The sequence below is a fragment of the Ovis aries genome, chromosome 13 (assembly GCF_016772045.2).
Source record: "Ovis aries strain OAR_USU_Benz2616 breed Rambouillet chromosome 13, ARS-UI_Ramb_v3.0, whole genome shotgun sequence".
Classification (NCBI taxonomy): Eukaryota; Metazoa; Chordata; class Mammalia; order Artiodactyla; family Bovidae; genus Ovis; species Ovis aries.
In genome coordinates, this window is record NC_056066.1 from 54,962,690 (window position 1) to 54,984,887 (window position 22,198).

The following is a 22,198-nucleotide window of genomic DNA, read 5'->3' on the forward strand; positions in this document are numbered from 1 at the left end:
TAGGCTTTTTCGCGGTCATTTCTTGCCCTGGGCTTTGCCATGGTTCACAGGAAGAAAGGATGGTGTGAACCCTTCTAATTGGTGGTGACATTAGTGTCCCTTCAATGCTAGATGGAGGGGAGGGACCCATGTGGCTTCCTCACTGACTGGCCTTCTGGCCCCCAGGTACCAGGCTGCAGAGCAAAGCACGCCCCCCTCAGCCCTGGGCTGGGGCCCCACTTCCCGTGCAGCCAGGAGGGAGGCTGCCTTGTGGCAGCGTGTCCCCCCACCTTGGGGCAGGGTTAGGGGCATCCCATGGGCAGTCACCATTCACACCAGCCAGTCAGGAGGCTGCACTGTCCCAGTCCTCCTCTGTCTCCCCTCCTGTCCTGCCAGGCGCATGTCACCGTCCCTTGGGCTGAATCCCCCCATCCTGGAGCTCAGGTGCAGTTCCCGTCCTTAACTTTCCATCTCACATGCAGCCTGCTGCTGAAGGCATATCACAGAGGACAAATCAGCTTTCCTGGAGGGGATCACCTAGACCCGCCACCTGGTCTGAGGCCCTGAGGGACCTAGTTCCTGCTCTCCTCCCTGGTCAGCCTTCTTACCTCCTCCCCTTGCTGGCCACATTCTTACCGCACAGACTTCCATCCCTCTGTGCACCAAGCTCATTCCTGCTCCAGGGCCTTTGCGCTTGCTGTTCTCTCTGCCTGATCCTCGCACAGCTGGCTTCTGGCCCTATAGGAGCTCAAGGGCCTTGGGTGACACACCCCACCTGATGCACCGGTTCTGTCGCCAACTGGCCCATCCCCGCCCGTCTCATCCCTGTGCTTGATTTTATCATGGTTCCTTCCATGTTCTGAACCTCTCTCTTCTCTTGTCTGTCTCTACCACCAGCACGTAAGCTCTCCAGGACGGGATGGGACCACGACTATGGGTCTCAGTGCTGACCTCAGAGTCAATGCTGGATAGATGTCTTTGAAGTGATTGGCTAGGCCACTATTTCCTTCCAGCCTAAACTGGACTTCTCTCTAAAAAACCCTGAAATTTCCTCTAAGGAGGAATCTGGAGGAACAAACACACTTCTTTCTTATAAGCCTACTCTTTTTTGGCTGTTGATGATCTGAGAAAGCAATCACGTCGTCTTCTCTGGTCCTAAAGTCTTCCTCAGGGATCGGCATCATCATTGAGCCCAATAGTTCTGTCATGTTCATAGTTAAGCCAAACGGATGGCTTGCCCCCAAACCTGGGGGGAATTTTCCACCACTGTCAAAAATGTATTACCTTTGTCCTCAACGGGGAGCCTTCAAATGCTGAAAGGAATTTAATGATGCCAACTAATGATGTGGGGCTTTTGGCTTCTTCACCTTTTCCTTTACTTCGCAGGCCTTCTAAGCTTTGAAAAAGCAACTGGAGTGTGTGTTGCTGTGGTCATGGCAGATTCTGTCTTACAGTGTGCAGGGCGCTGAGAGGGTGAGAGTCCTGGGTGGCCAGCACGGATGGCCAGATGCTGTGTAGACAAGCGGGTAGGTGGGCGGGGAGAGATGGATGGATGGACAGTCAAACGAGCGTATGGACGGATGAATGGACGGATGCGTGGGCAGACGGATAGGGGCATGGATGGATGGAGAGAGAGGTGGACAGATAAATATACACAGGGATGGAGGAACAGGCGTACAGATGGACAGTCACTGGCCTGATAGGTTACTAGTCACCCCGACATCCTTTCCCACCAACCCTGTCCAAATCTACAGGGTAAGTTTGCAGCCCACGTTACCTTTGGATTCTCTTCTTTTTCTTTACATGTATGGCTGTGTTGGGTCTTAGCTGTGACACACGGATCTTCGATGCCTCACGCGTGTCTTTCATTGTGGCTCATGGACTTTCTAGTTGTGGTGAGCAGGTTTAGTTGCTCCCCAGCATGTGGGATCTTAGTTCCTCGACCAGGGACTGAACCCTGTCACCTGCATTGCAAGGCAGATTCTTAACCACTGCACCACCTGGGAAGTCCCAAGGATTCTATTCTTTTTAATAGGAAGCCTAAGTGTTGATTTGGGTGCTGATGTCTGGAGACAAAGTGCCCAGGCTTGGGCCCTCCCTGTTTGGCCATGGGGAACAAGCCTCTTCTCTCTCTTCTCTATCCTTTCCATCTGCTAGAGGCAATAGGTAAGTTGAAAACGCTGTGCTTCTGACCCCTGGCCAGCTCCGACCTGCATGCAGCTCCCTGGGCTGCGGGGATGATGTGCGGGGGACAGAGGTGGCCTCAGAACCCAGCGGAGCGTGGAGAGCAGGCTTCTGCCAACACATGGGACACACCACCGTGCCCTCTCCCTTAATTTGTTTCACATGTGTTCCTGAAGCCACGACTGAGGTAACCCGCTTCGTCCTTGTGATGCGCTGCTCAGGGATAGAGGAGGGGCGTGAGGGTGTGGGTCAGGCTGCTGGCATCTCTTCCTGGGGCGCATCCCTGCAACCTGGGGGGCTTAGGAGGGCCCAGGCCTCTGTGAGACACTGCTTAGTTGTCTGCTTAAGTTTGCTTTTAACAAACAGACACTGAGGCTCCATGGCTTTTCTTGTTCTTAACGCCTCCTTCTTTGGGAAATGAAATCAGCTTTTTGACTTAAATAAGCGAGAGCCGAAGAATTGATGCTTTTGAACTGTGGTGCTGGAGAAGACTCTTGAGAGTCCCTTGGACTGCAAGGAGATCCAACCAGTCCATTCTGAAGGAGATCAACCCTGGGATTTCTTTGGAATGAATGATGCTAAAGCTGAAACTCTAGTACTTTGGCCACCTCATGAGAAGAGTTGACTCATTGGAAAAAACTCTGATGCTGGGAGGGATTGGGGGCAGGAAGAGAAGGGGACGACCAAGGATGAGATGGCTGGATGGCATCATGGATTCGATGGACGTGAGTCTGAGTGAACTCCAGAAGATGGTGATGAACAGGGAGGCCTGGCGTGCTGCGAGTCATGGGGTCGCAAAGAGTCGGACACAACTGAGCTACTGAGCTGAACTGAACTGAAGCCTTTATAGATCAAGAAGCCCCAAAGCCCAAATCAAGCTGGTAACTCAATGGCCAAGGAGACTGGGAGGCTGAACACCTACGTGCAGGTGCAAATACCTCTTTGGACTTGGGTTTGATTAAGCGAGGGCCAGGGCTGAGGCTGTTTCCGATAGTCGAGATGCAGAGGGCCCTGTGCCCAGGGCCGTGGTGTCCTGAGACCCAGCCGCTCTTGGACGGGACTGTAGCCAGAAGTAAACAAAGCTCAGAGCAGTCTGGCTGCAAGTCCAGCCATCAACACAGCCTGTCTCTGGGGTGTCATTTTTAAGAATAACTTTGGAGATGTAGGCTTGACTGCTCCAGCATCACGGGGGCGGCTGAAACCGCAGCACCGTCTGCTGTTGTCTTCTGTAGGTTAGAGGTGGCCTGAGCTCCCTCCCCAGACGATCTCTGTTCTGACTGGCTTTGCTTGTGAGCTGGCATCTCTGTTCTGTTGTTCCAGGGAGGGGAAGTCAGATCCTCAGCTGGGAGCTTTGTGGACACAGATTGCACCGCTCCCCCGCGGCTGCCGAGCCCCAGACCTGATTCTGTACAATTTGGAGGAAGAGTCTTCAAAATAAAATGTCTGTGGTTTGGGAGTGATTAACAGGAGACACTAAGTATCAGAAACAAATCTGTGTCTCCTGCAGGACCGCGTAACCGGGGAGGGTGGGGGGAGGTGGGGGTGGGGGTGGGGGGGGGGGGGTGTGGGTGTTTCTTGTTGTCATCCCAGGATGGCAGGGGCCTATGGGCTTCTCCCCCTAGGCTCCAGGGAGCAGCTGGACAGTCCCTGGACACTAGCAGCGGTGTCCTCTGCCATCTGCTCCCTCCTGAGCTTGGAGGCGTCTCAGAAAACAAAGACTGCACTGTGCGTTCTCCCTCCTCAGTGCCTGCAGGGACCCCCGTCTGTGACCACCCCAGGGTCATGTGTCCTTCTGGTGGTTGCCCTGCAACTGCTGCTCCCATCACATGCACACTGAGGGTCAGAAGCTCCAGGGCCGCCTGGCCACGGGATGGTCTCAGAGTGACTAAAGGGAGCCCCTTATTCCCCGGGCATCATAAGCACCGTATTGGGTCATCCTGATGGGCAAGCCCCTTGGGACTGGGCCCTGGCACTCCCTGCCTCATCACCCTCACCCTCTTTCTGCCCATCCCATACAGCCAATCTGACCTCCTGGCTCTTCCTTCAAGACTGAGCTTTTATACTTGATGCCCCCTCTGTCTAGAATGCTCTTCCCCTTGGTATCACCCTGGTTCATCTGCCCCTGTGTTTGCTCTCATACCAGGGAAGGCTCTTGGGGCTGCTTTGTTTGATGGGAACACGCTCGCACCCCCCTTCTCCTGGTCCCCCATACATAATCAGCAGTTTGCTTCTCCCTCTCCCTGAACATTAGACTCTGGGTGGCTGGGCTCTGTCTTTGTGCGTCCTCTGTGCCCGGAACAGCAGAGGGGATGCTCCGTGTGCATGTCTAGACTTAACCTTCACCATGACCTGTCATCATTTCATACAAAAAAGGAGGCAACACCACAGAATGAAGGGCTCCCCTTCCAGGAAAGGATGGCTGACAGCCCTTCCCCGAGGTACCCTCAAGTCTCTACATCCTCAAGCTTATCTGCAGGCCACCCACCCTGCAGCAGCCCCCCTGACTCCACTCATCAGTGTGGGAACGAGGGTCGGAAGTCAGTTTCCCTGGCAATGTCCACATAGTCCTGGAGGTGACTTAGGAGTATAAGAATAATGAACTAGTCCTGCCCACATGGGTTGGTGGGGGAGAGTGTGTGTGTGGGGAGAAGCAGGCTTCCCCCACATAGCCACCTCTTCCCTCAATTACTGGCCACTGCTCCCCGAGTTCTGGAATCTTCTGAGCTCTGATGAGCCCTACCTGGGCTCTTCCCTGGGGTCCACAGTGAGCTCCAACCATACATGTGGGTCGTGTCCATACTTATGGACATCTGGTCTGTGGACACGAGGCCTGGGGGCCGCAGCAGAACCCTGGCTGGTGGGAAACGGTTGGGGAGGGGGAGGCCCTGGGAGCTGACCATTCTCAGCAGGTGCTCAGAGTCCATGTCCTAAACCCCATCCACCCAGGGTGATCCAGAGATTCTACGACTAAATTACATTTCTGAATATTAAATTAATGGTGGAAACCTAAAATATTAATATATTCTAATTGAATATTCTCCAATAAATTATCTGAGCATTTAGAGAAATTTGATTTTACTTTCATTTCTTAAGGAACTTTCAGCTGCATAAATATAGCCATTAAAGCAATTCAAGAAAGGGAACATTCTCTACTCAGATGAGGGAGCCGTAAATACAAAGGGACTTGCACGTGTCTTCTGCACGATTGATTAAACCACAGAGCCCACGGTGCAGAGGCATTCAACGGCGCTTTCTCCAGGTCCCTCTGGCTTTTGTGAGGGTAATGCATGCTCCCCTCAAGTAATTACAGGGAGGCCTGGAGGCTGTCTCGAAAGAGCTCCAAAGGCACGTTTGGTGGGGGCTGTGCTTTCAGAACTGACCTGGGGGCTGACGGTGCTGACCCTCCCCCCGCAGGGTTGAACAGACGGTGGACCCTGCATTGCAGGTGCTGGGCACTCGTGCTGCCCCGCCTCAGCAGGAAAGGAGTCCTGCTATTTCTCTGAAGCTGTTACTCCCAATATTTGAACATGTTCTTGTGGAGGGTGGAGGTGCGTCTCCTGGTGGGGACAAGCAGATGCCCAGTGGATTCTCTTCTTCAATCATTTCAACTCCTTTCATTCCAGCCCCTTCTGCTCCAGCTCCTTGCATTTCAGTGACCCATGAAACAGTGGAAAGTGTGGTGGAGGCAGAGGTGACACTTCTGCAATCTCTTCAGATCTATCTGCAAAGGAAATTCAGACACGAGCAAAATCCCGGAGCAACCCTGCTCTGTTTCTTCCCAGAGGCTGAGAAAGTCCACTTCACTCACCGATACGCATTTCTGGCTTTGATGAATAGGCCAGAAAGACCCACTACAGAGGTTAGGAATTGGAGCATCTGAAGGCTCTGCCTCTTAGAAAGCAGCCCAGAAACTGCTCCCAGGTGACTCCTTGAAAGGGAGGTACACTGAGCTCGGAGGGCAACATCCACCTGGCAGAGGGTCCTGTGCGCTCAGAGGAGGGTCTTGTGCATCTGTAGAAGTTGCCTAGCCACAGGGGCAAGTTCCAGTTACACTGCTGTGTGCGTCAGACAATCACCCTGACCAGCAAGGCTGAGTCTAGAGCTCGGGCCACACTAGTTGTCTTTCCAGCAGGTCCTGTTATTGTCATATTTGTTATAACTATAGAAATTGTAAACCCACAATATACTGCTATATGTTTGCTTTAAATAGTCAGCTGTCTTTTTAAATAAGAGAAAAAATAGTCTTTTATGTCAACCCACACATTTACTTTTTCCTGTGTTCTCCATTTCTTCCTGTAGATCTGAATTTCCAACAGGTGTCATTTCTTTTCAGCCTAAAGGACATCATTTACTGCTTAATGTGGGCTCGCTGGTAAGGAGTTCCTTCAGTTTGTTCATCAGAAATGCCTTTATTTAACCTTTAATTTTGAGGGATATGTTTTTTTCTGGATATAGGATTCTTGGTTGACAGTTTTATTTTCATTTAGCAATTTGAAAACATCATTGCCCAGAGACCTCCATCACTCCTAAAGAGAATCCAGCCCTTGCTCTCATTGTGGTCTTTGTTGTGCTTCATTTTTCCTCTTTTTCAACACTTTTCTCTCTAGTTTTAGAATTTCAGCAGTTTGACAGTAATTAAGGTATGGCTTTGTTTGTTTTTATCCTACTTAAGATTCACTGAATTTATCAGATCTGTAAGTTTGTCTCTCCACCAAATTTGGGGACATTTCAGGCATTTTTCTTATCTTATCACCTTTCTTCTCTTACTTCGGGATGCCAGTTACACACATTAGGCCACTTGATCTTGTCCTATCAAAACTCTGTGCATTTCAATCCTCTCTCTCCTGCCATTCTTCAGATTGAATAGTTTTTACTGATTGATGCACTGACCTTTCTTCTGCCCTCTACAATCTACTTTGTAAGCCCATCCAGTAAGTTTTTCATTAGAGATTTCATGCTCTCCAGTTTTACCATTTCCATTTGGTTGTAGTTTGGGAGTTTCTATTTTTCTGTTATGATTCTCAATGTATTCATTCATTCTGACCATATTTTCCTTTAAGTCCTTGAAGTATATTTGTGAGAGATATTTTAAAGGCCCGGTTGCTAATTCCAGTATCTGGGTTAGATTCTATGAGCAGTTTTTGCCTAATTATCAGTCACCTTTCCTTTATTGGCATGTCTAGTAATTTTTGATTGTATTCTGGTCATTGTAATCATTGTAGATGATACCCTGTAGAGAAGCTGGCTCTGCTGCCTTTTTCTAAAGAGTGTTAACTTGGCTGGACTGAAATTTAAATCTGTTTATCTTGCCTGGTAAGTCTCTTCTTGACTCTTTCAATCATCTAGCTGTTGCTTTTCTCTGGATTCTCTGGAATCTTCTGTGTGCATGTAAAGTTCAAGGGGCAGCTGAGGAACTGGACAGAATTTATGAGTATTTCTAGGAGTCTCCACCTATGGCTACATATTTTACAGGATTTATCCCCTCACATTCCAGCTGCTTTGTCAGTTCTAAATCCCATCTTCCAACTCCTCTGGCCAGTAAGACTGGTTTTCTAGGTGAGATCTAGCTACATTTTGATGCAAGGACAGATTGGGGTGCTCTTAAAGACACACAAACACAGGTCACACTCAGTTCTGTTTTCTTTTCAAGGGTGGAGTCCCCAACAGTTTCTGCCTACTATTGATCATTCTCAAGTAACTTCAAACAGTTTTTAGCAAAAAAATTTCCCCAAAGTTTACAACTGTTATTTGAGGAGTATTCGTCTGATATACACTACTCCTGCACTGCCAGAAACAGAACTTCCAGTTTCATTATTTCCAAGTATTGTTTATCTAACCCAACAATCTCCATAATGATCATGAAAAGTGGACTACTAGATCTGGGCACAATAGTTGAATCATTCATTCACTCAGTAAGTACTTAATGACATCTGTTCTGTCCTCATTGTTGTGTTTGACAGGTGAACTATCTCTCAAGTACCTGTGTGTTTACTGGGGAGACAGATTGATAATTACTGGAAAAAAACTGTCAAAAACTCTGCCACATAGGCAGACAATGGGTGAGGGCCTGTGTTAGTCCTGAGACATGGAGCATTCTCAGAGAACAGAGGAAGTAGGCAGGCTAGGGTGGCTAAAACACAGGGAAAACACAGGACTCCAGGCAACCAAGGATGTGACCAGAACTGGAAGCTGTGTGTGGCCCAGCATGGTGGGAGTTTGGTGCATGAAAGGCAGAGTCAGATCATGGGGTCCCATAGGACGTGCTTGGGGGTTAGGTTTTCTCCTGGTGATGACAGGGAAATGATGGGAGGAGGACAAGACATGCACACTGTGCTTTGACAGATAACCTGGCTTCCATGAGGAGGTGTATAATGACCACATCCATCATTCATGAATGGATGGATGCCTTCAGAGTACCAGGTTCCGAGGTAGGCGCAGTGACGATTACATTGCTAGGCCACCGGCAAATGTTTTGTGGGATAACACAGAACTCATACATGTATAGGATAACACATGTATTCGTACATCTGATGAACATTTATGGAGAGTCTATCCTGGGCAGATCTGGGGTTATCTTCCATTTCCCTGTCACACATCTCATGATGCAGACCCAAGCCTGGGTACTTTTCATCCCACAACTGGCTCCTGAGCCCTTGTTCCCCAACCCCAGGTCATCCTCTGTTTACACAAAGGTCTGTAGACATCTGTGGGTGGACCTGAGGCTGTATGGTCCACAGGCACAAAATGGGAGCTAAACTGCCAAGAACACGTGAAGAAAACCTTTGACTTCAGTTGGCTGAAGCTCATTTGGGTTATCTGATGTTGAGGGGCTGGTTTTTATGACCCTTCCCAAGCCACCTGCAGCCCAGTTCTTGCTCTCCCTACTCTAGGCGAGTCTCTGGCTCATCTTCTCCACGTTGCCGTCTTTCACACAGAGCAATTATGTAAGGACTTCTTTCTGGAGCCTTCTATTCAGAGCTCCCTCTCCAGGCCGGCTCTTGGGCAAGGGCTCCGAGGATAGGTTTGGATGACTCGTTGTCTATTAAAATGCCAACTTCCAAAATTAAAGGACTTGTCTCCCAAGAGCATTGCCTGCCTCCTCGTCATCTTGAGCCGACTCCTACGGTTGCCCTGGACAACCTCTCAAGTTAACCAGTTCTGAATTTTTATTAGACTCAGCTAAGAAATGTGTCCTCTTTCTAAAAGTTTGATTTTACCCTCATTCTGAATCTTGCCAGAAGTCAAACCTAACATACACGCTAGAAAAGCGAGTGTCTTTTCAAAACCCTCCTCTAATCTACATGTGAAGGAGTCCTAACCGAGGTAGTAAAGGGACCAGACTCTGGATGACAAGTGGGAAATGGATGCCTGCTGCTTCTTGAGGCCACAAAAGGGCTGTGTATTTTCTCTCTTCTGACTCTCCAGCCTGCCTGGCACCCATAGGTGGCCCCAAACCGTTCAATCCAGAGCCCAGACAGAGCTGGAATTCAGGAGCAGGAAGGTCGCCTGTTACCCTTTGCCAGGGGGCCCCCTCCTGTGTTTTCCATGATCCTGGATAATGAAGAGCCTCTGTGCAGCTTCCTAGGGGGTTGGCTTAATGGCTGTGAACTGCTTCCTCCTTCCTTCTGAGAGGAAGCACAGCCTGGATCTTCCGAGTGGGATCTCCATGAAGTGGCTGCTTCTCCTCACTCACCACTTAATTTAGCTCGTGATTTAATTTGGGTGGGCACAGCCCCTGAGTTGTTCCATGCCTCGCCACGGCCATCACAGCTCCCGGCAGCCCCGCCAGTCACAGCAACCCTCTCCTGGCCCAGGACTCCCCTCTGCCTACCTGTTATCTCTTCTCCCCTCGAAGCAGAAGGAAGGCTTGTAAAGAAACATGATATCCTTTCCAAGGAAAAAGCCTGTAATTAACGGAGGTTTTTTGGGAAGAACATTCTGCCTGCTCCTCTCCCTCCCACTTTTTCATTTAACATATTTTATCAGAATGAAATGCCTTAATGAGCACAGAATTGCAGCTGATCCCAGCTGCACCTCTATGGTCCGCAGCCGGCTTCCCGCTCCCATCAAGCTGTATTCACGCTCACTGTGACTGGGGGCTTCTTTCAGGAGCACCCTTCCCCCCAAAAAAAACCACTGACAGCAAACTCACCGATTTCCTGTAGACAGAAATGGGTCAGAAAAGCACCCCAAACCCTTGTCTGTGCTACTTAAGGGTTTAAGGAGGAAACGGGGGAGGAGAGAGGGACAGAGGGCAGGAGGAGGCAGACAGTGAGCACGTGAGTGCATTTGTATGCATGAGTTTCTGGGCTGAGTTCTCGAGTAATGACTTGAAATCCATTGTGTGTGTGTTAGTCACTCAGTCGTGTCTGACTCCTTAAGACCCCGTGGACTGTAGCCTGCCAGACTCCTCTGTCCATGGGATTTCCTAGGCAAGAATACTGGAGTGGATTGCGATTTCCTTCTCGTGGGGATCTTCCCGATCCAGGGATTGAACCTGGGTCTCCTGCATTGCAGGTGGATTCTTTACCATCTGAGCCACCAGGAAAGCCTTTTGGAATCCATTGGGAAAACACAAATACTGTACAGAAACCATAACGGAGACTCTATTTTCCATCTGCTGAAGATTCATCTCCCCAAGAGGATCAGCTCAGCTTGGATGTCTGACTCCGGTGGAAGCAGTCTGACCCCAGAGGAGCCAGGACAATAGTGCCAAGATCCCCCAGATGCCCTGTGTCTCGGCCACCGTGGGCGCCCAGGACAGTGTTCGCCACTGGGGTGGCTTTGAGTGCTCGCTCATGCATTCATTCAGCACAGGCAGCGCCTACTGTTCGCAGCACTAGAGATGCAGGCAGGCCTGGCCTTCCGGAGGCCTGTCCTTAGATGAGTAAATAATGAGCATGATGCCGGAGCATACTGAGTATGGAGGACAAACAGCAGGACAGCAGGGTAAAGACAGCCCAGCTCAGAGAAGGGCAGTAAGTCAGGCCCCATCACTCACCTCTGCCGCCCTCTCCTCGGAGCAGAGGGACCCTTAGAGAGGAAAGGACATGCACCATTCTCATCTCGGGGAAACCTGCTGGGTCAGCGCCCTGTGCTTCCCCACACATAGCCCTCCTCCTGCGCTGGGCTGTGTACCTCAGTTCCCCTGCAATTTGGCCAGTGGGATTCTGGCCCAATTGGCATTTGCCACGTCCAGGCCCAGCCATCCTGTGCCCCTCCCTCTGGAGCTCTGAGTGACCACCCTCAAGTGACCGTTCCAGGAGCAAGAAATAAGCATGTATTGAGTTACATTTCTGAAATTGTGGGGAAGCTTGTCATAGCATCAGCCCACCCTAAGCCACCCTCTCTTCCTGCAGTCTGCGTCAGAGCCGACATCGACTTGGAGGTAGCCTCCCTCCAAGGGCTGCAGACACACTGGACGTCTGAGGAGCGGAGGACACTCTCTCTCCAAACCACAGCAACGCTTCAGACTAGAAAACAGGAGAGCTTGCCCCCAGTGACCCTGAACTGTGACCGCTGGATTCCAGCATGTGGAATGTGCAGCTCTGCTCACCTGACGCCGGACACCTCGCCTGGTCACCAGCAAGGCCCGCCATCGTCTACAAGGACCTGAGCGCCTCTGCCTGCTGCTGCTTGCCTGCCCCATGTGCAAGCTTTGTGTTAACCTGGGAGGGGCCATGTTTTCCCCCATTGGAGCGTGTAGACATCACTGTGGGTTGTGAGAAGATGTGTCCCCATCAACATGCCCGCGGGCCAGTGGGGTGGTGAGCCCCTGCCAGTGGGGGGAAGCCGGCCCTCCCCCTGCCATCACCAGCCACAACTTCTCTGTCCCTGGGACCCTGGAGGGGGTCAGGAGGTAAGCACATCCATGTCTTTTCCTCCATCATCCAGCAGAGGACAGACAGCAGGACCAATGGACCCAGCAGGTCCTGGGGACCCTCGCAGGACAAGGCTCTGCCCGTGGAAGTCTCCTGCCCTTTCACAGGCCTGTGTGCAGCCTGTGAGACAGAGGAGGGAATGCCCATGTGTCAGGTGGCAATATCATAACCTGGGAGACTGGGAACCAGGGCAGCAGAATATTCCAGCAGTGCTTTAGCCTGGCTGGCTGTAAACCTGAGATTCCAACAATTCCTCTTTGGGTTCGGGTTGGATTAACATGCTAGAGCAGCTCACAGAATTCAGAAATGTGCACTCACTGGCCTGTCAGTTTATTATAAAGGCTGTGACTTGGGAACAATCGGATGGAAGAGGGGTGTGGGGTGAGGTGGAGAAGGGGCACCCCAGATCTCCACGTGCTCACCCCCCAAGGCTCTCTTAATCCTGTGTTTTTTGTTTTTTATGGAGGCTTCATCATGTCAGCATGATTGATTAAATCATGGCCATTGGTTCAACCTCCAGTCCCCTTTCCATCCTGGAGGTAGGGCAGAAGTACAGGTACCAGCCCTCCGGTCTCAGGGTTGGTCCCCCTGGTGACAAGGGTCCCCTGCTTTCCAAAAGTCCCCTTGTGCATAAACTCAGATGTGCTAGACAGGGTTTGCTATGAATGTCTGCAGACATCTTTTTCACTCTTATCTTTTAGGAAACTGCACAGGCTTTAGGAGTTCTGGTGAATAATGGGGATGAACACAAAACTATGTATTTCTTAAGTCACAGCATCACATGTGGAGAAGGCAGGATGATATTCATGACACGTCACTGTGGCTGTGATGTGTGTGCGGTGGGGTGTCTGACCTGGGGTCCCTGCAAAGTTTGTGGCTTCATCTGTGCATATTAAACACCACCCTCCCTTTCTGCATCAAACAGAATAGGAAACAAAACAGACAAATCAGGCCAAGGAATGAAGATGATGCCTTAATAACAGAGTGGGGCAAGGCACTCTCCATGGATGACATTATCTACTGGAATTCTCACTAGCATTTTATCAAATTATTGCTCATATTGGGTTGCAATTTTCATTCAAAGGGAAGAAGAAAATGCTAGTTGATGGCCTTGATTATTGAAACATGAATTTGTGAAATGAGTCTTTCCCTCCTTCAGGAAAAGCAACCTCATGGTGGCTGTCAGGAGAAGATAACACCAAGGGAAGAGACACAGAACTGCCCCCTGGCACCCCAGGCTCATTCTCAGGCCCTCTGACTTCACCAAGGTCACTGTCAGCACAGAGAAGCCATCATTCTCCATTTAGCATCTTAGTCATAATGGGGAAGAAGTGTGAACAAACAGATCAAAGGAAGATGTCAGAGGTCAAGGGCCATGACCCAAGTTCCTGTCCCATCTCCTCCCAAGCACCAGAGTCGTCACTTGACAGTGACCGGAGAGAGAGGACCCAAAGCGAGCAGGCCTGTCCACCCTGGAGGATGCGACCGCCCTTATGATTTTTTTCTGTTCTGTGCGATACAGATCTTGTTACTGAAAAGGTGAAATGTTGATCTTCTCGGACACCCAGTGCAGAGCCATCCCAGGCTCTGGGAACATGCCTATCAGGCTCAATTCTTGACATCCTGGGAGGAGAAGCCTAGATGAAAGCTGAGAGCAGCCCCCTCGGCAGGAGGCCCTCCACTCACCCTCACCAGCTGCTGCGGGAAGGGCCCGCGCGAGTTCTCTGGCACGTTGATGGGCGGGATGACCCAGTCCCGTTTCTGCCTTCTCAGCCCGTTGGCGCTCTGGCGCTGTGGCCATGGCAGCAGCGTGTCTTTCGGAGGCTGGACGGGGTCCAGGACTGTGTCCTTCCTTCCTTTCTGCAGAAAGGGGGAACAGAGGCAGAGGAGCCTGGTCAGGTGTTGCAGAGGAAAAGGCATCACTTAGAGTCTGTGTGTGTGTGTGTGTGTGTGTGTGATTTAATCACTAAGTCATGTCAGACTCTTTGCAAACCCATGGACTATAGGCTGCTAGACTCCTCTGTTCATAGGAGTCTCCAGGCAAGAATACTGGAGTGGGTTGCCATTTCCTTCTCCAGGGGAATCTTTCTGACCTGGGGATTGAACTCTGGTCTCCTGTATTGCAGGCTGATTCTTTACCATCTGAGCCACCAGGGAAACCCCTGGAATCTAGATCCAGGAAAAGGCTGGATGGTGTTGGGATAAGTGTGTGTGTGTGGGTATATGCTAGGGGGAAAAATTCTACCAAACCTGTCATCTGTACAAAGAAATGGACTACAGATTGAGTGGGATAGAGAAAATACAGCTGACTATTTAACAAGTAGATCAGGGCTTTTAAAGAGGAAAACAATGGGAAAAAAAGGACAAAGGAAAGTACTCATACATTTTAATTTAAAATCCTTATTTATGGGTGAATTTTACAACAAATATGCCCAGAGTTAATAACCTCACTATATAAAGAGTTCTTATAAATCAATAAAAATGGAACTTAATTATAACAGGAAAAAGACCACAAACAGATAATTACAGCAAAATAAATACAAAGGATTGATAAACTCATGAAAAATGTTCACATCTTCCAGTTATCAAACTAAACTAAAGCAGTGTGTCTTCCTCACCCATCAGAGTGGCAGGAGTAAACAGAGTGAACCCTTTGCACTGAAGTGTATGCTGTGAGTCAGCAGGGGGTGATGGCTGGGGGTGTGGGATTTGGCATCACAGAGACCCTCATCCAAAGATTTGTGGACATGGGGAAAGGCCCTCAATCTCTCTAAGCTCCAGCTGCTTCTTTTATAAAGTAGGGATGGTATAACAGTACTGAATTCAGAGAGTTGCTATGGAAATTAGACTGATAAGAGCCCACGCCTGATGGGAACCACCGGGTCTGGATATCGGCTGCTCTGAAGTCATGGACCTTGTCACTGCTGGGACCAGCATTTAGCCACTGACTTTCAAGGACCTCAGAAAAGGTCCTCGTTCTTAACCCCATAACTCCAGAGCTGAAACCTGTCCCAGTGAAACTGTGTGGACAAAACCCTACACATAAAGATGTTCATTGTAGTTGTCTTTATGATGATAGTGTGTATATATAAAAGAATAAAAATATCAGGAAAAAATTCTGGAATTCTGATAGTAGTAAATAGTAGTTAAAGGCATTGCACTGCATTCATATTTGGGGATATTACACGTCATTAGAAGTTACTCTTTGAAAACACAAAGAAATTCCATATGATAATAGTAAATGAAGAAACGGTGCCAAAGTTATAGGCGATATGAGTCCTATGATTTTTTAAAAAGTAGAGAAAAGGTTGGGAGGAAACACACAGAAATGTGAACCCTGGTCTTCTCTAGTCACCAGTGAGTTTTATTTTACTTTATTTCTTTTACCTTTCTGTATTTCAGGATGTTATAATGTGCATGAAATTCTATAAATAAGAACTCCTGTGTACATGTGGCACCTACATCTGTGTGGCCTCCAGGTTTACTCACGGCACCCCATGTGGCTGCCTCTGCACTTTCTACAGTTCATGTCCATTTTACTCCAAGCCTCAGAGCCAGGAGGAGCACACGGGAACTCATGGTACGGAGACAGATCTTAGACCAGGATAGCCCAAGCCTGGCTGGAGGCACCTGGCCCTACATGGCCCTTCTCCAGCCACGGCACTGTCTCCACCCTCAACTGAGCTCTGGACCCAGTGAGAACCCGCTGGTCTTGGTCCGCTGTGGACAGAGAGCCTCCCTCACTCCCTTTTGCAAAAAAGTTGCATAGAAATGTTGGACACATGCAGACAAAACTAACTGATTAAAAAACAACAACAACAACTTGTATCCTTCCTGAATGCCCAAACCTAATGTTGACTTTTCTGTTGTAGATTAGTCGCTCAGTGGTGTCTGACTCTTTGAGACCCAGTGAACTGCAGCACACCAGGCTTCCTTGTCCTTCACTATCTCCCGGAGCTTGCTCCAACTCATGTCCATTGAGTCGGTGATGCCATCCAGCTACCTTATCTTCTGTCATCCCCTTCTCCTCAGGCCCTCAATCTTTCCCAGCATCAGGATCTTTTCCAATGAGTTGGCTCTTCGCATCATGTGGCCAAAGGATTCATACTTAAGCTTCAGCATCAGTTCTTCCAATGAATACTCAGGGTTGATTTCCTTCAGGATTGACTGATTTGATATCCTTGCTGTCCAAGGGACTCTGAAGAGTCTTTTCCAGCACCACGGTTCAAAGGCATTAATTCTTCGGTGTTCAGCCTTTTTTATTGTCCAGCTCTCACATCCATATACAACTACTGGAAAACCATAGCTTTGGCTGTACAGACCTTTGTAGGCAAAACCTAATGCTACATCAGCGGAAAAACCTATCTAGGCTAACCATATTCCACTGAGACCCCCACTGGGACTTTCCCTACCAGGGGCCTAGCTGTCTTCCGTGTTGAATTCCTGCATTTAAGAGTCTGCGGCAGTTAAAAATCAAAAGGTTCCCTATGTTGTGTCCCACCTTCATCAGAAGGATCTGTGCTAGGTGTGTGCATCCCGAGGTCTTGATCTCTATGGAAACCTGACATCCTCCCAGCCTTGTGACCAACTCTGTGTCTCTCATGATGATGGGCAGGGCTGTCTCTAGGCTCCTTGATGAGCATCACAGAACAGCTTTCAGGTTGGTCCTAGCTGCACGTTGCCCCTTCCCTGGCAGCCAGAAAGTGAAAGTGTTAGTGGTTCAGTTGTGTCCGACTCTTTTTGACCCCTTGGACTGTGGCCCACCAGGCTTCTCTGTCCATAGGATCTCCCAGGCAAGAATACTGGAGTGGGTTGCTATGCCCTCCTCATGAGAATCTTCCCGGGCCAGGGATTAAACCCAGGTCTTCTGCATTGCAGGCAGGTTCTTTATCGTCTGAGCCACTAGGGAAGTCCCTGGCAGCCAGGATGCAGATGACTGCTCTCCATGTGCCCCGGGCACTTCGTGGGCACGGAATGTTCTCCACCGTCTCTGCCTGCATCTTTCCTCCCTTCAAGGCCAGAGGAAGGTCATCCCTTCTCTACCAGGGGACCCAGAGAGGCCAAGTCATTTCTGAAGTCCTCTTAGCTCATTAGGCAGAGGCAGGATCTGAGTGCCGGAGGTCAGGCCTCAAGGTTGGAGCATCTGGCTGCATGCCACCCTCACTTCTGGGGTCTCTTCGTCAGGTCACATCCCCTCTAGGAGTGCTCATGTCAGCATGCGGTGGGTTGGTTAGACAGGGACATTCCCATCTAAGAGGCCCAAAGACATGGGTTTATCTCTGATTTCCCCGCAGTTCAGCTTGCAGGATAGAAATGCAAAGTGTGAGATCCCAGCCCAGACTCATGCCCTCTGGGGTGAGGCCTGCGGTGTGTGTTTACAGAGCCCTCCAGGGGACCAGGGGGCTGTCACCCTTCACAGACGTAAGATCTTGCCCCTCAGGAAATGAGGGTCACCTGTCCCAGCAACTGCCTCAGGAGACGGGAGGGAGACAGTGTTTGTTCTGAGCTTGTCGGCATGAGGGCAGCAGCTGGAATCAGCCAGAAGCACCTCGCACGATGGTGGGGGTTGGTGGGCCGGGGCAGGGGTCCCAGCCACAGGTACAACCTCTGGGAGGCGAGGACTGGACATCTGGGCTCCCCCGACGTCTCCCTGTGTGTGGTGCAGAGAACACAGGTCTACCTGGGCACCTGCTGAGGCTCACGTGAGCCTCTGAATCTCAGACTCAGGATTTGAAAGGTTTTCATCGAGCTGTTCTGTTCTCCTTTAGAAAATCTGCCTCATCCTCCTTTGCTGAGGCTGCGCCTCCATGGCGTTAATTTCCCTAGTGTTGTTTAAATAAATTGCACATATTTGCTACTGTTTTAAAGCTGTGAGACAAATGTAATAACAAAATCTGGAGAAGATCGATGCCAGACCTGAGCTAGCTTCGCCGGGACGGGAAGACACACCCGCTCCTCTGGGGGAGGGACGGCAACGCCAACATGGACGAACCATCGCCCAAGGGCGAGTGCTCGCTTCTGGACCCGCAACGACCTCGGGCCGCTCAGATCATGGCTCGCAAACCCAGATGCACAGTCACACAGACGGGAAATAACGCCGTGGCCACTGTGGAGAGCATATCTGAGCAGGTGACAGCAGGCATTTCCCCATGTGCCAAGGTCACCAGCGCTTCTGAGCCACGATGGTGGATGCCGGCTGAGACACAAATGTGGCCTCTGTGCTCCTGTTACTAAAAACCACACACGTGCGTGTTCATGTCCAGGCCTATATAGGCACATGCATGTATGGACACGGATACATATGTATATGTGTACATGTGTACATATGTGTGTGCTCTGTATGTCTCTCTCTCTGTATATAAGGTGTCACAACTTTCTCAGAACCAACAGCCCGGCCCTGATCCGGTGACCAAGCCCACATCACTGGTTCCTTACAGACACTTCAGCTCAAGTCAGAGGCCTTGTAAGTGGTAGGGAGGGGCTCCTGACTGCTGGGCTGGCCTTGGATTCGGCCACACTCGTACCTGCAGGTCTGCAGAACGGTGAGCACTGAGGAAATTGCCTGGTGGTCTGGTCAGACCCTCGATCCAGCCCACCTGCCTGCAGAGTTGGCGGCTGCGGGGATGGTGTGCAGCGGGAGGTGGCATTTGAAGCCTGACGCAGTTCCCCTGAATTCTGTACATCACTCCCTGCACCTCTGTCCTGTGAGTCTGGGTGGCTGCTGGCTCTGGGGACCCCTTGGAGCCCTGACCCTAGGATGGGGTGGCAGGTGGGCTTCTACGGGGACACCTGGAGGGGCCAGGGCTGTCCTGCCCACAGGTATGGCCTTTCCCCAAGAGGGCAGATGAGGGTGGGGACCATGGCTCCCAGGCATAGACGATGCAGAGACTGGACGCTCGTTTGTGGAGCCCTGAGTCTGCCTGCTCCTTAATCGGCTCTTATTTACAAAGCGTCTCTCCTTTGAGATGGCCTCTCCCACTGAGTCCTAATCAATCGGTCTCAGCACTGGATTCTTCTGCTGAGGAGGCTCTGAAATGGCGAGCTGCCCAGAGGAGCTTCCCCGGGGGCGGGGAGAGGGGTGTCCTTGCACCAGGCCTGGGCCCTGAGTGAGTCTTTTACTTCCCCTGGGCCTCTTTCCCTCTCCAGGGGCCAGATGAGCTCTGGAGGCAGCTGGGCTGTGGGCCAGAGGTGGGAAGTGTCTGCCTCAGGTTACAATCGGGGGAGGTTAGGTGGTCTCATTCCCGAGTGATACAGGTGAACTACAGGGTCACATCCTCAACAGACATGCACTCTGTAAAGAAAACATCCAGTGTTTGTGTGGCTGCTTGGGCGGGTCCCCCGGGAGGGGTGTGCGCCCTGCTTTTCCTGTGGCTCTTGGGGGTCTGTGGTGCCCAGGACAGGGTCTAAGATCCTTCCAGGTCACCTTGTCTCTGGGCGCAGTGCTTCTCTCTTGGCAGGGTTTCTGGACAATCTCAGGTGTAGCATCCTCTGTCCAGGGATGAAGGGATGCACCCTCACACTCAGGAATACACTTCAATGAACTCAGGAGAGAAAGGGATGCAGGAGGACAAGGACTGTCCTCCTTTCTCAAGGGAAGGCCACGGCCCCAAGTCCGCAGACAAGCTGCACGATGCCCGCCGCTAAAATCATCACTTTTTACCCGCTCCCTGCACTGAGCCCAAACCTGGAGCCCAGCAGTGACCCTTGTGCCCATCTCCCCGAGGTGGCTTTCTCCCTAGCTCCTCACCGGGCACACAGTCTCGTTTTCTTAAGTTCCCGCAGCCCTGCGCCCACCCAGCTCTGCTCTCCTTTCAACTAGGTTGTCCTCTGAGTCTGATTATGAGCGTAATTGAGAGCGACTCCCCGGTGAGGTCTTCAGGGACTCGCCGACATCAGGAAGAAGCTGGGTCATTTCCCTCCCATCATCGTTCACAAGTGAAAGATGAATAATGCAAAGCTATCCTGGGGCAGGTTTTAAATTATCGCTTCTTTTTTCCTTCCTATTTTTTCAAAAAGGAAAAAAAACAAGAGAGAGAAAAGTGTCAGGGGAGGACGATAGTCATACGCTCCTCCTCCGATCTATATGCAAAAACTTATAATTGGTTATATTTTCCTGTTATCCAACCACTCTCTGGTAGGAACACAGAACTATGAAGAGCTGAGTGTAAGCAAATAGGTGACTCAGAGAACACTCAGAAGTGAGCAGGGAATACAAACAACCCAGGCTCTGTCTCCAATGTAGAAACTCCTTCTTGGCCATTCTGGATTGAGGAGGGTGTCAACTGGTTAGCAGTGGGTAAGTGGGGAATATTCACCTCTCCCGGTGATGGGAGTGCAGGTGAGGGTTCCACCATGAGCCAGTCTGGGTCCTTGGGCTCTTGACTGTGCCTGAAGCAGGTGGACAGGGAGCAGGGCCCGGGACACAAGCCCAGGTCATTACACGTGGGTGCCCGACCCTTCAGCAAAGTGCAGTGAGCTCCACTCTCCTCCAGAGAAGATGGCTCCCCAGAGGCCTCTGCCCTCAGGGGATGACACGGAAGTGGCTTAAAAACTCCCAGACCACAGTGTGTTTCTTAAGAGCACCAGTCACCCCACCCTTCAAAGATGGGGTCACAGATGAAGCCTGACGCCCCCACAGCCATTGCACGAAGTTGTCAGGTCCCAGGCTGCTGTGCCTCAGTGCCGTAAATTTCCCCCACTAAAAAATTACTTATTTATTTTTGGCTGTGCTGGGTTTTCGTTGCTATGCAGGGTTTTCTCTAGATGTGGCAAGTGGAGGGGGGTACTCTCCAGTTGTGGTGCACGAGTTTCTTGTTGCAGAGACTTCTCTTCTTGGGGAGTACAGGCTCTAGGGTGCATGCCAGCTTCAGTAGTTAGGGCACATGAGCTCAGGAGTTGTGGCTTCCTGGCTCTAGAGCACAGGCTCAGTAGTTACGGCACATGGGCTTAGGGGCTCCGTGGCATGTGGGATCTTCACGGGCCAGAGATCGAACCTGTGTCTTCTGCATTGATAGGCGGATTCTTTACCACTGGGCTGTTAGCGAAGCCCTCCCCCCACTTTCGAGAGAATAGCATAAGCACAAGTCCACCCGATTCAATAAAAGCTAAATTTATTAGAAAATGTTCAAGCTAGCTCTCTGTGGGACCTGTCCACCAGGCGAGGTAACCCTGATGTCCACAAGGACGCTTCTTAATCAAGGGGTGCAGGGTGGGCTCCCTCCCCCCAGAGGTGATAGTGGGCTCTCACTACCCTGGGCAGCTTCTTCTGGGGAAGGTGCCCCACACATTCCATCGCCCTTGATGGGCAGTGCAACCTGGACCCTTAATGCTGAGAGACAAGGCTTCTGTGAGGCTGGAGCCTGTGACTGCAATTTGCATAAGCAGATAAGGGAGGGATGATGCAGGCAACAGGGAATCCTGTTCCTTAACCTGCTAGTCCTCCCTGCTCTCTGGTCCCTAGGCTGGCCATGTGCCTGGGAGCCATGTGCCAGCACCTCTCTGGGTGGTGGACGAGCAGCTGAGGGTCAGAGGTCTGGGACCAGGACCTGCACTGAATTTCCTGGGAGATGCGGGAAGAGGAAGTCCTCAGGTGGAAGGCCCTGGGAGGCCTGATTAGGCTGGGGCTGCTTCTCTTTCATCACAGAGGTCAACCTGTGCCTGTGAGTCTCACTCTACTACCATCTCTGGGTATCCACCCCTTTCCTTTAACCAGCGTCCAGCCCTGCCTGCTCCTGCACCTTCTTAAAGTGACCAAGATCGCTCCCAGTCTCACCGGACCCTCTTGAGGGCCTTGATATTGGGGAAGGGGGTGGCCTATCCCAGCAGAAACATGACTGATGTAGGGCTTGGTGCTCCCAGGTTACAGAATTTGTGGGTCTGTGCTCAGAATGAGACATGAGGGGATGACACGCTGTGTCTGCGTGTGGACTCACACTATGTGTGATGGATCGCAGGGGCATGAGAGTCACCCTCAACTATCAGTGTTATTTACGGCTCTCTCCCTGGTCTTTGATTCATCAGCCTTCCTGTTTCCATTGCTTCCTCACAGCTTTGGGTTAAACATGCTTCAAACAAGGAAAGAGCGTCCTACCCATCCCAACTCCCCCAAATGTCAGGTCTAGTACTGATTTTCACTGAGGATAATTAGATTTCAT

General features: G+C 50.8%; 1 protein-coding gene across 2 annotated transcripts in view; it reads right to left on the reverse strand.

Moving 5' to 3' along the window:
* CDH4 (cadherin 4) overlaps positions 1 to 22,198 on the reverse strand; it is a 482,605-nt gene that overhangs the window by 97,826 nt on the left and 362,581 nt on the right. Inside the window, exon 4 of one of the 2 annotated variants that reach the window (XM_042229909.2) lies at positions 13,737 to 13,904. In XM_042229909.2, coding sequence (XP_042085843.1) covers positions 13,737 to 13,904 — 168 coding nt within the window. Of the gene's footprint in view, positions 1 to 13,730; positions 13,905 to 22,198 lie in introns of both variants that reach the window. The other variant, XM_027976984.3, reaches the window with a different exon arrangement.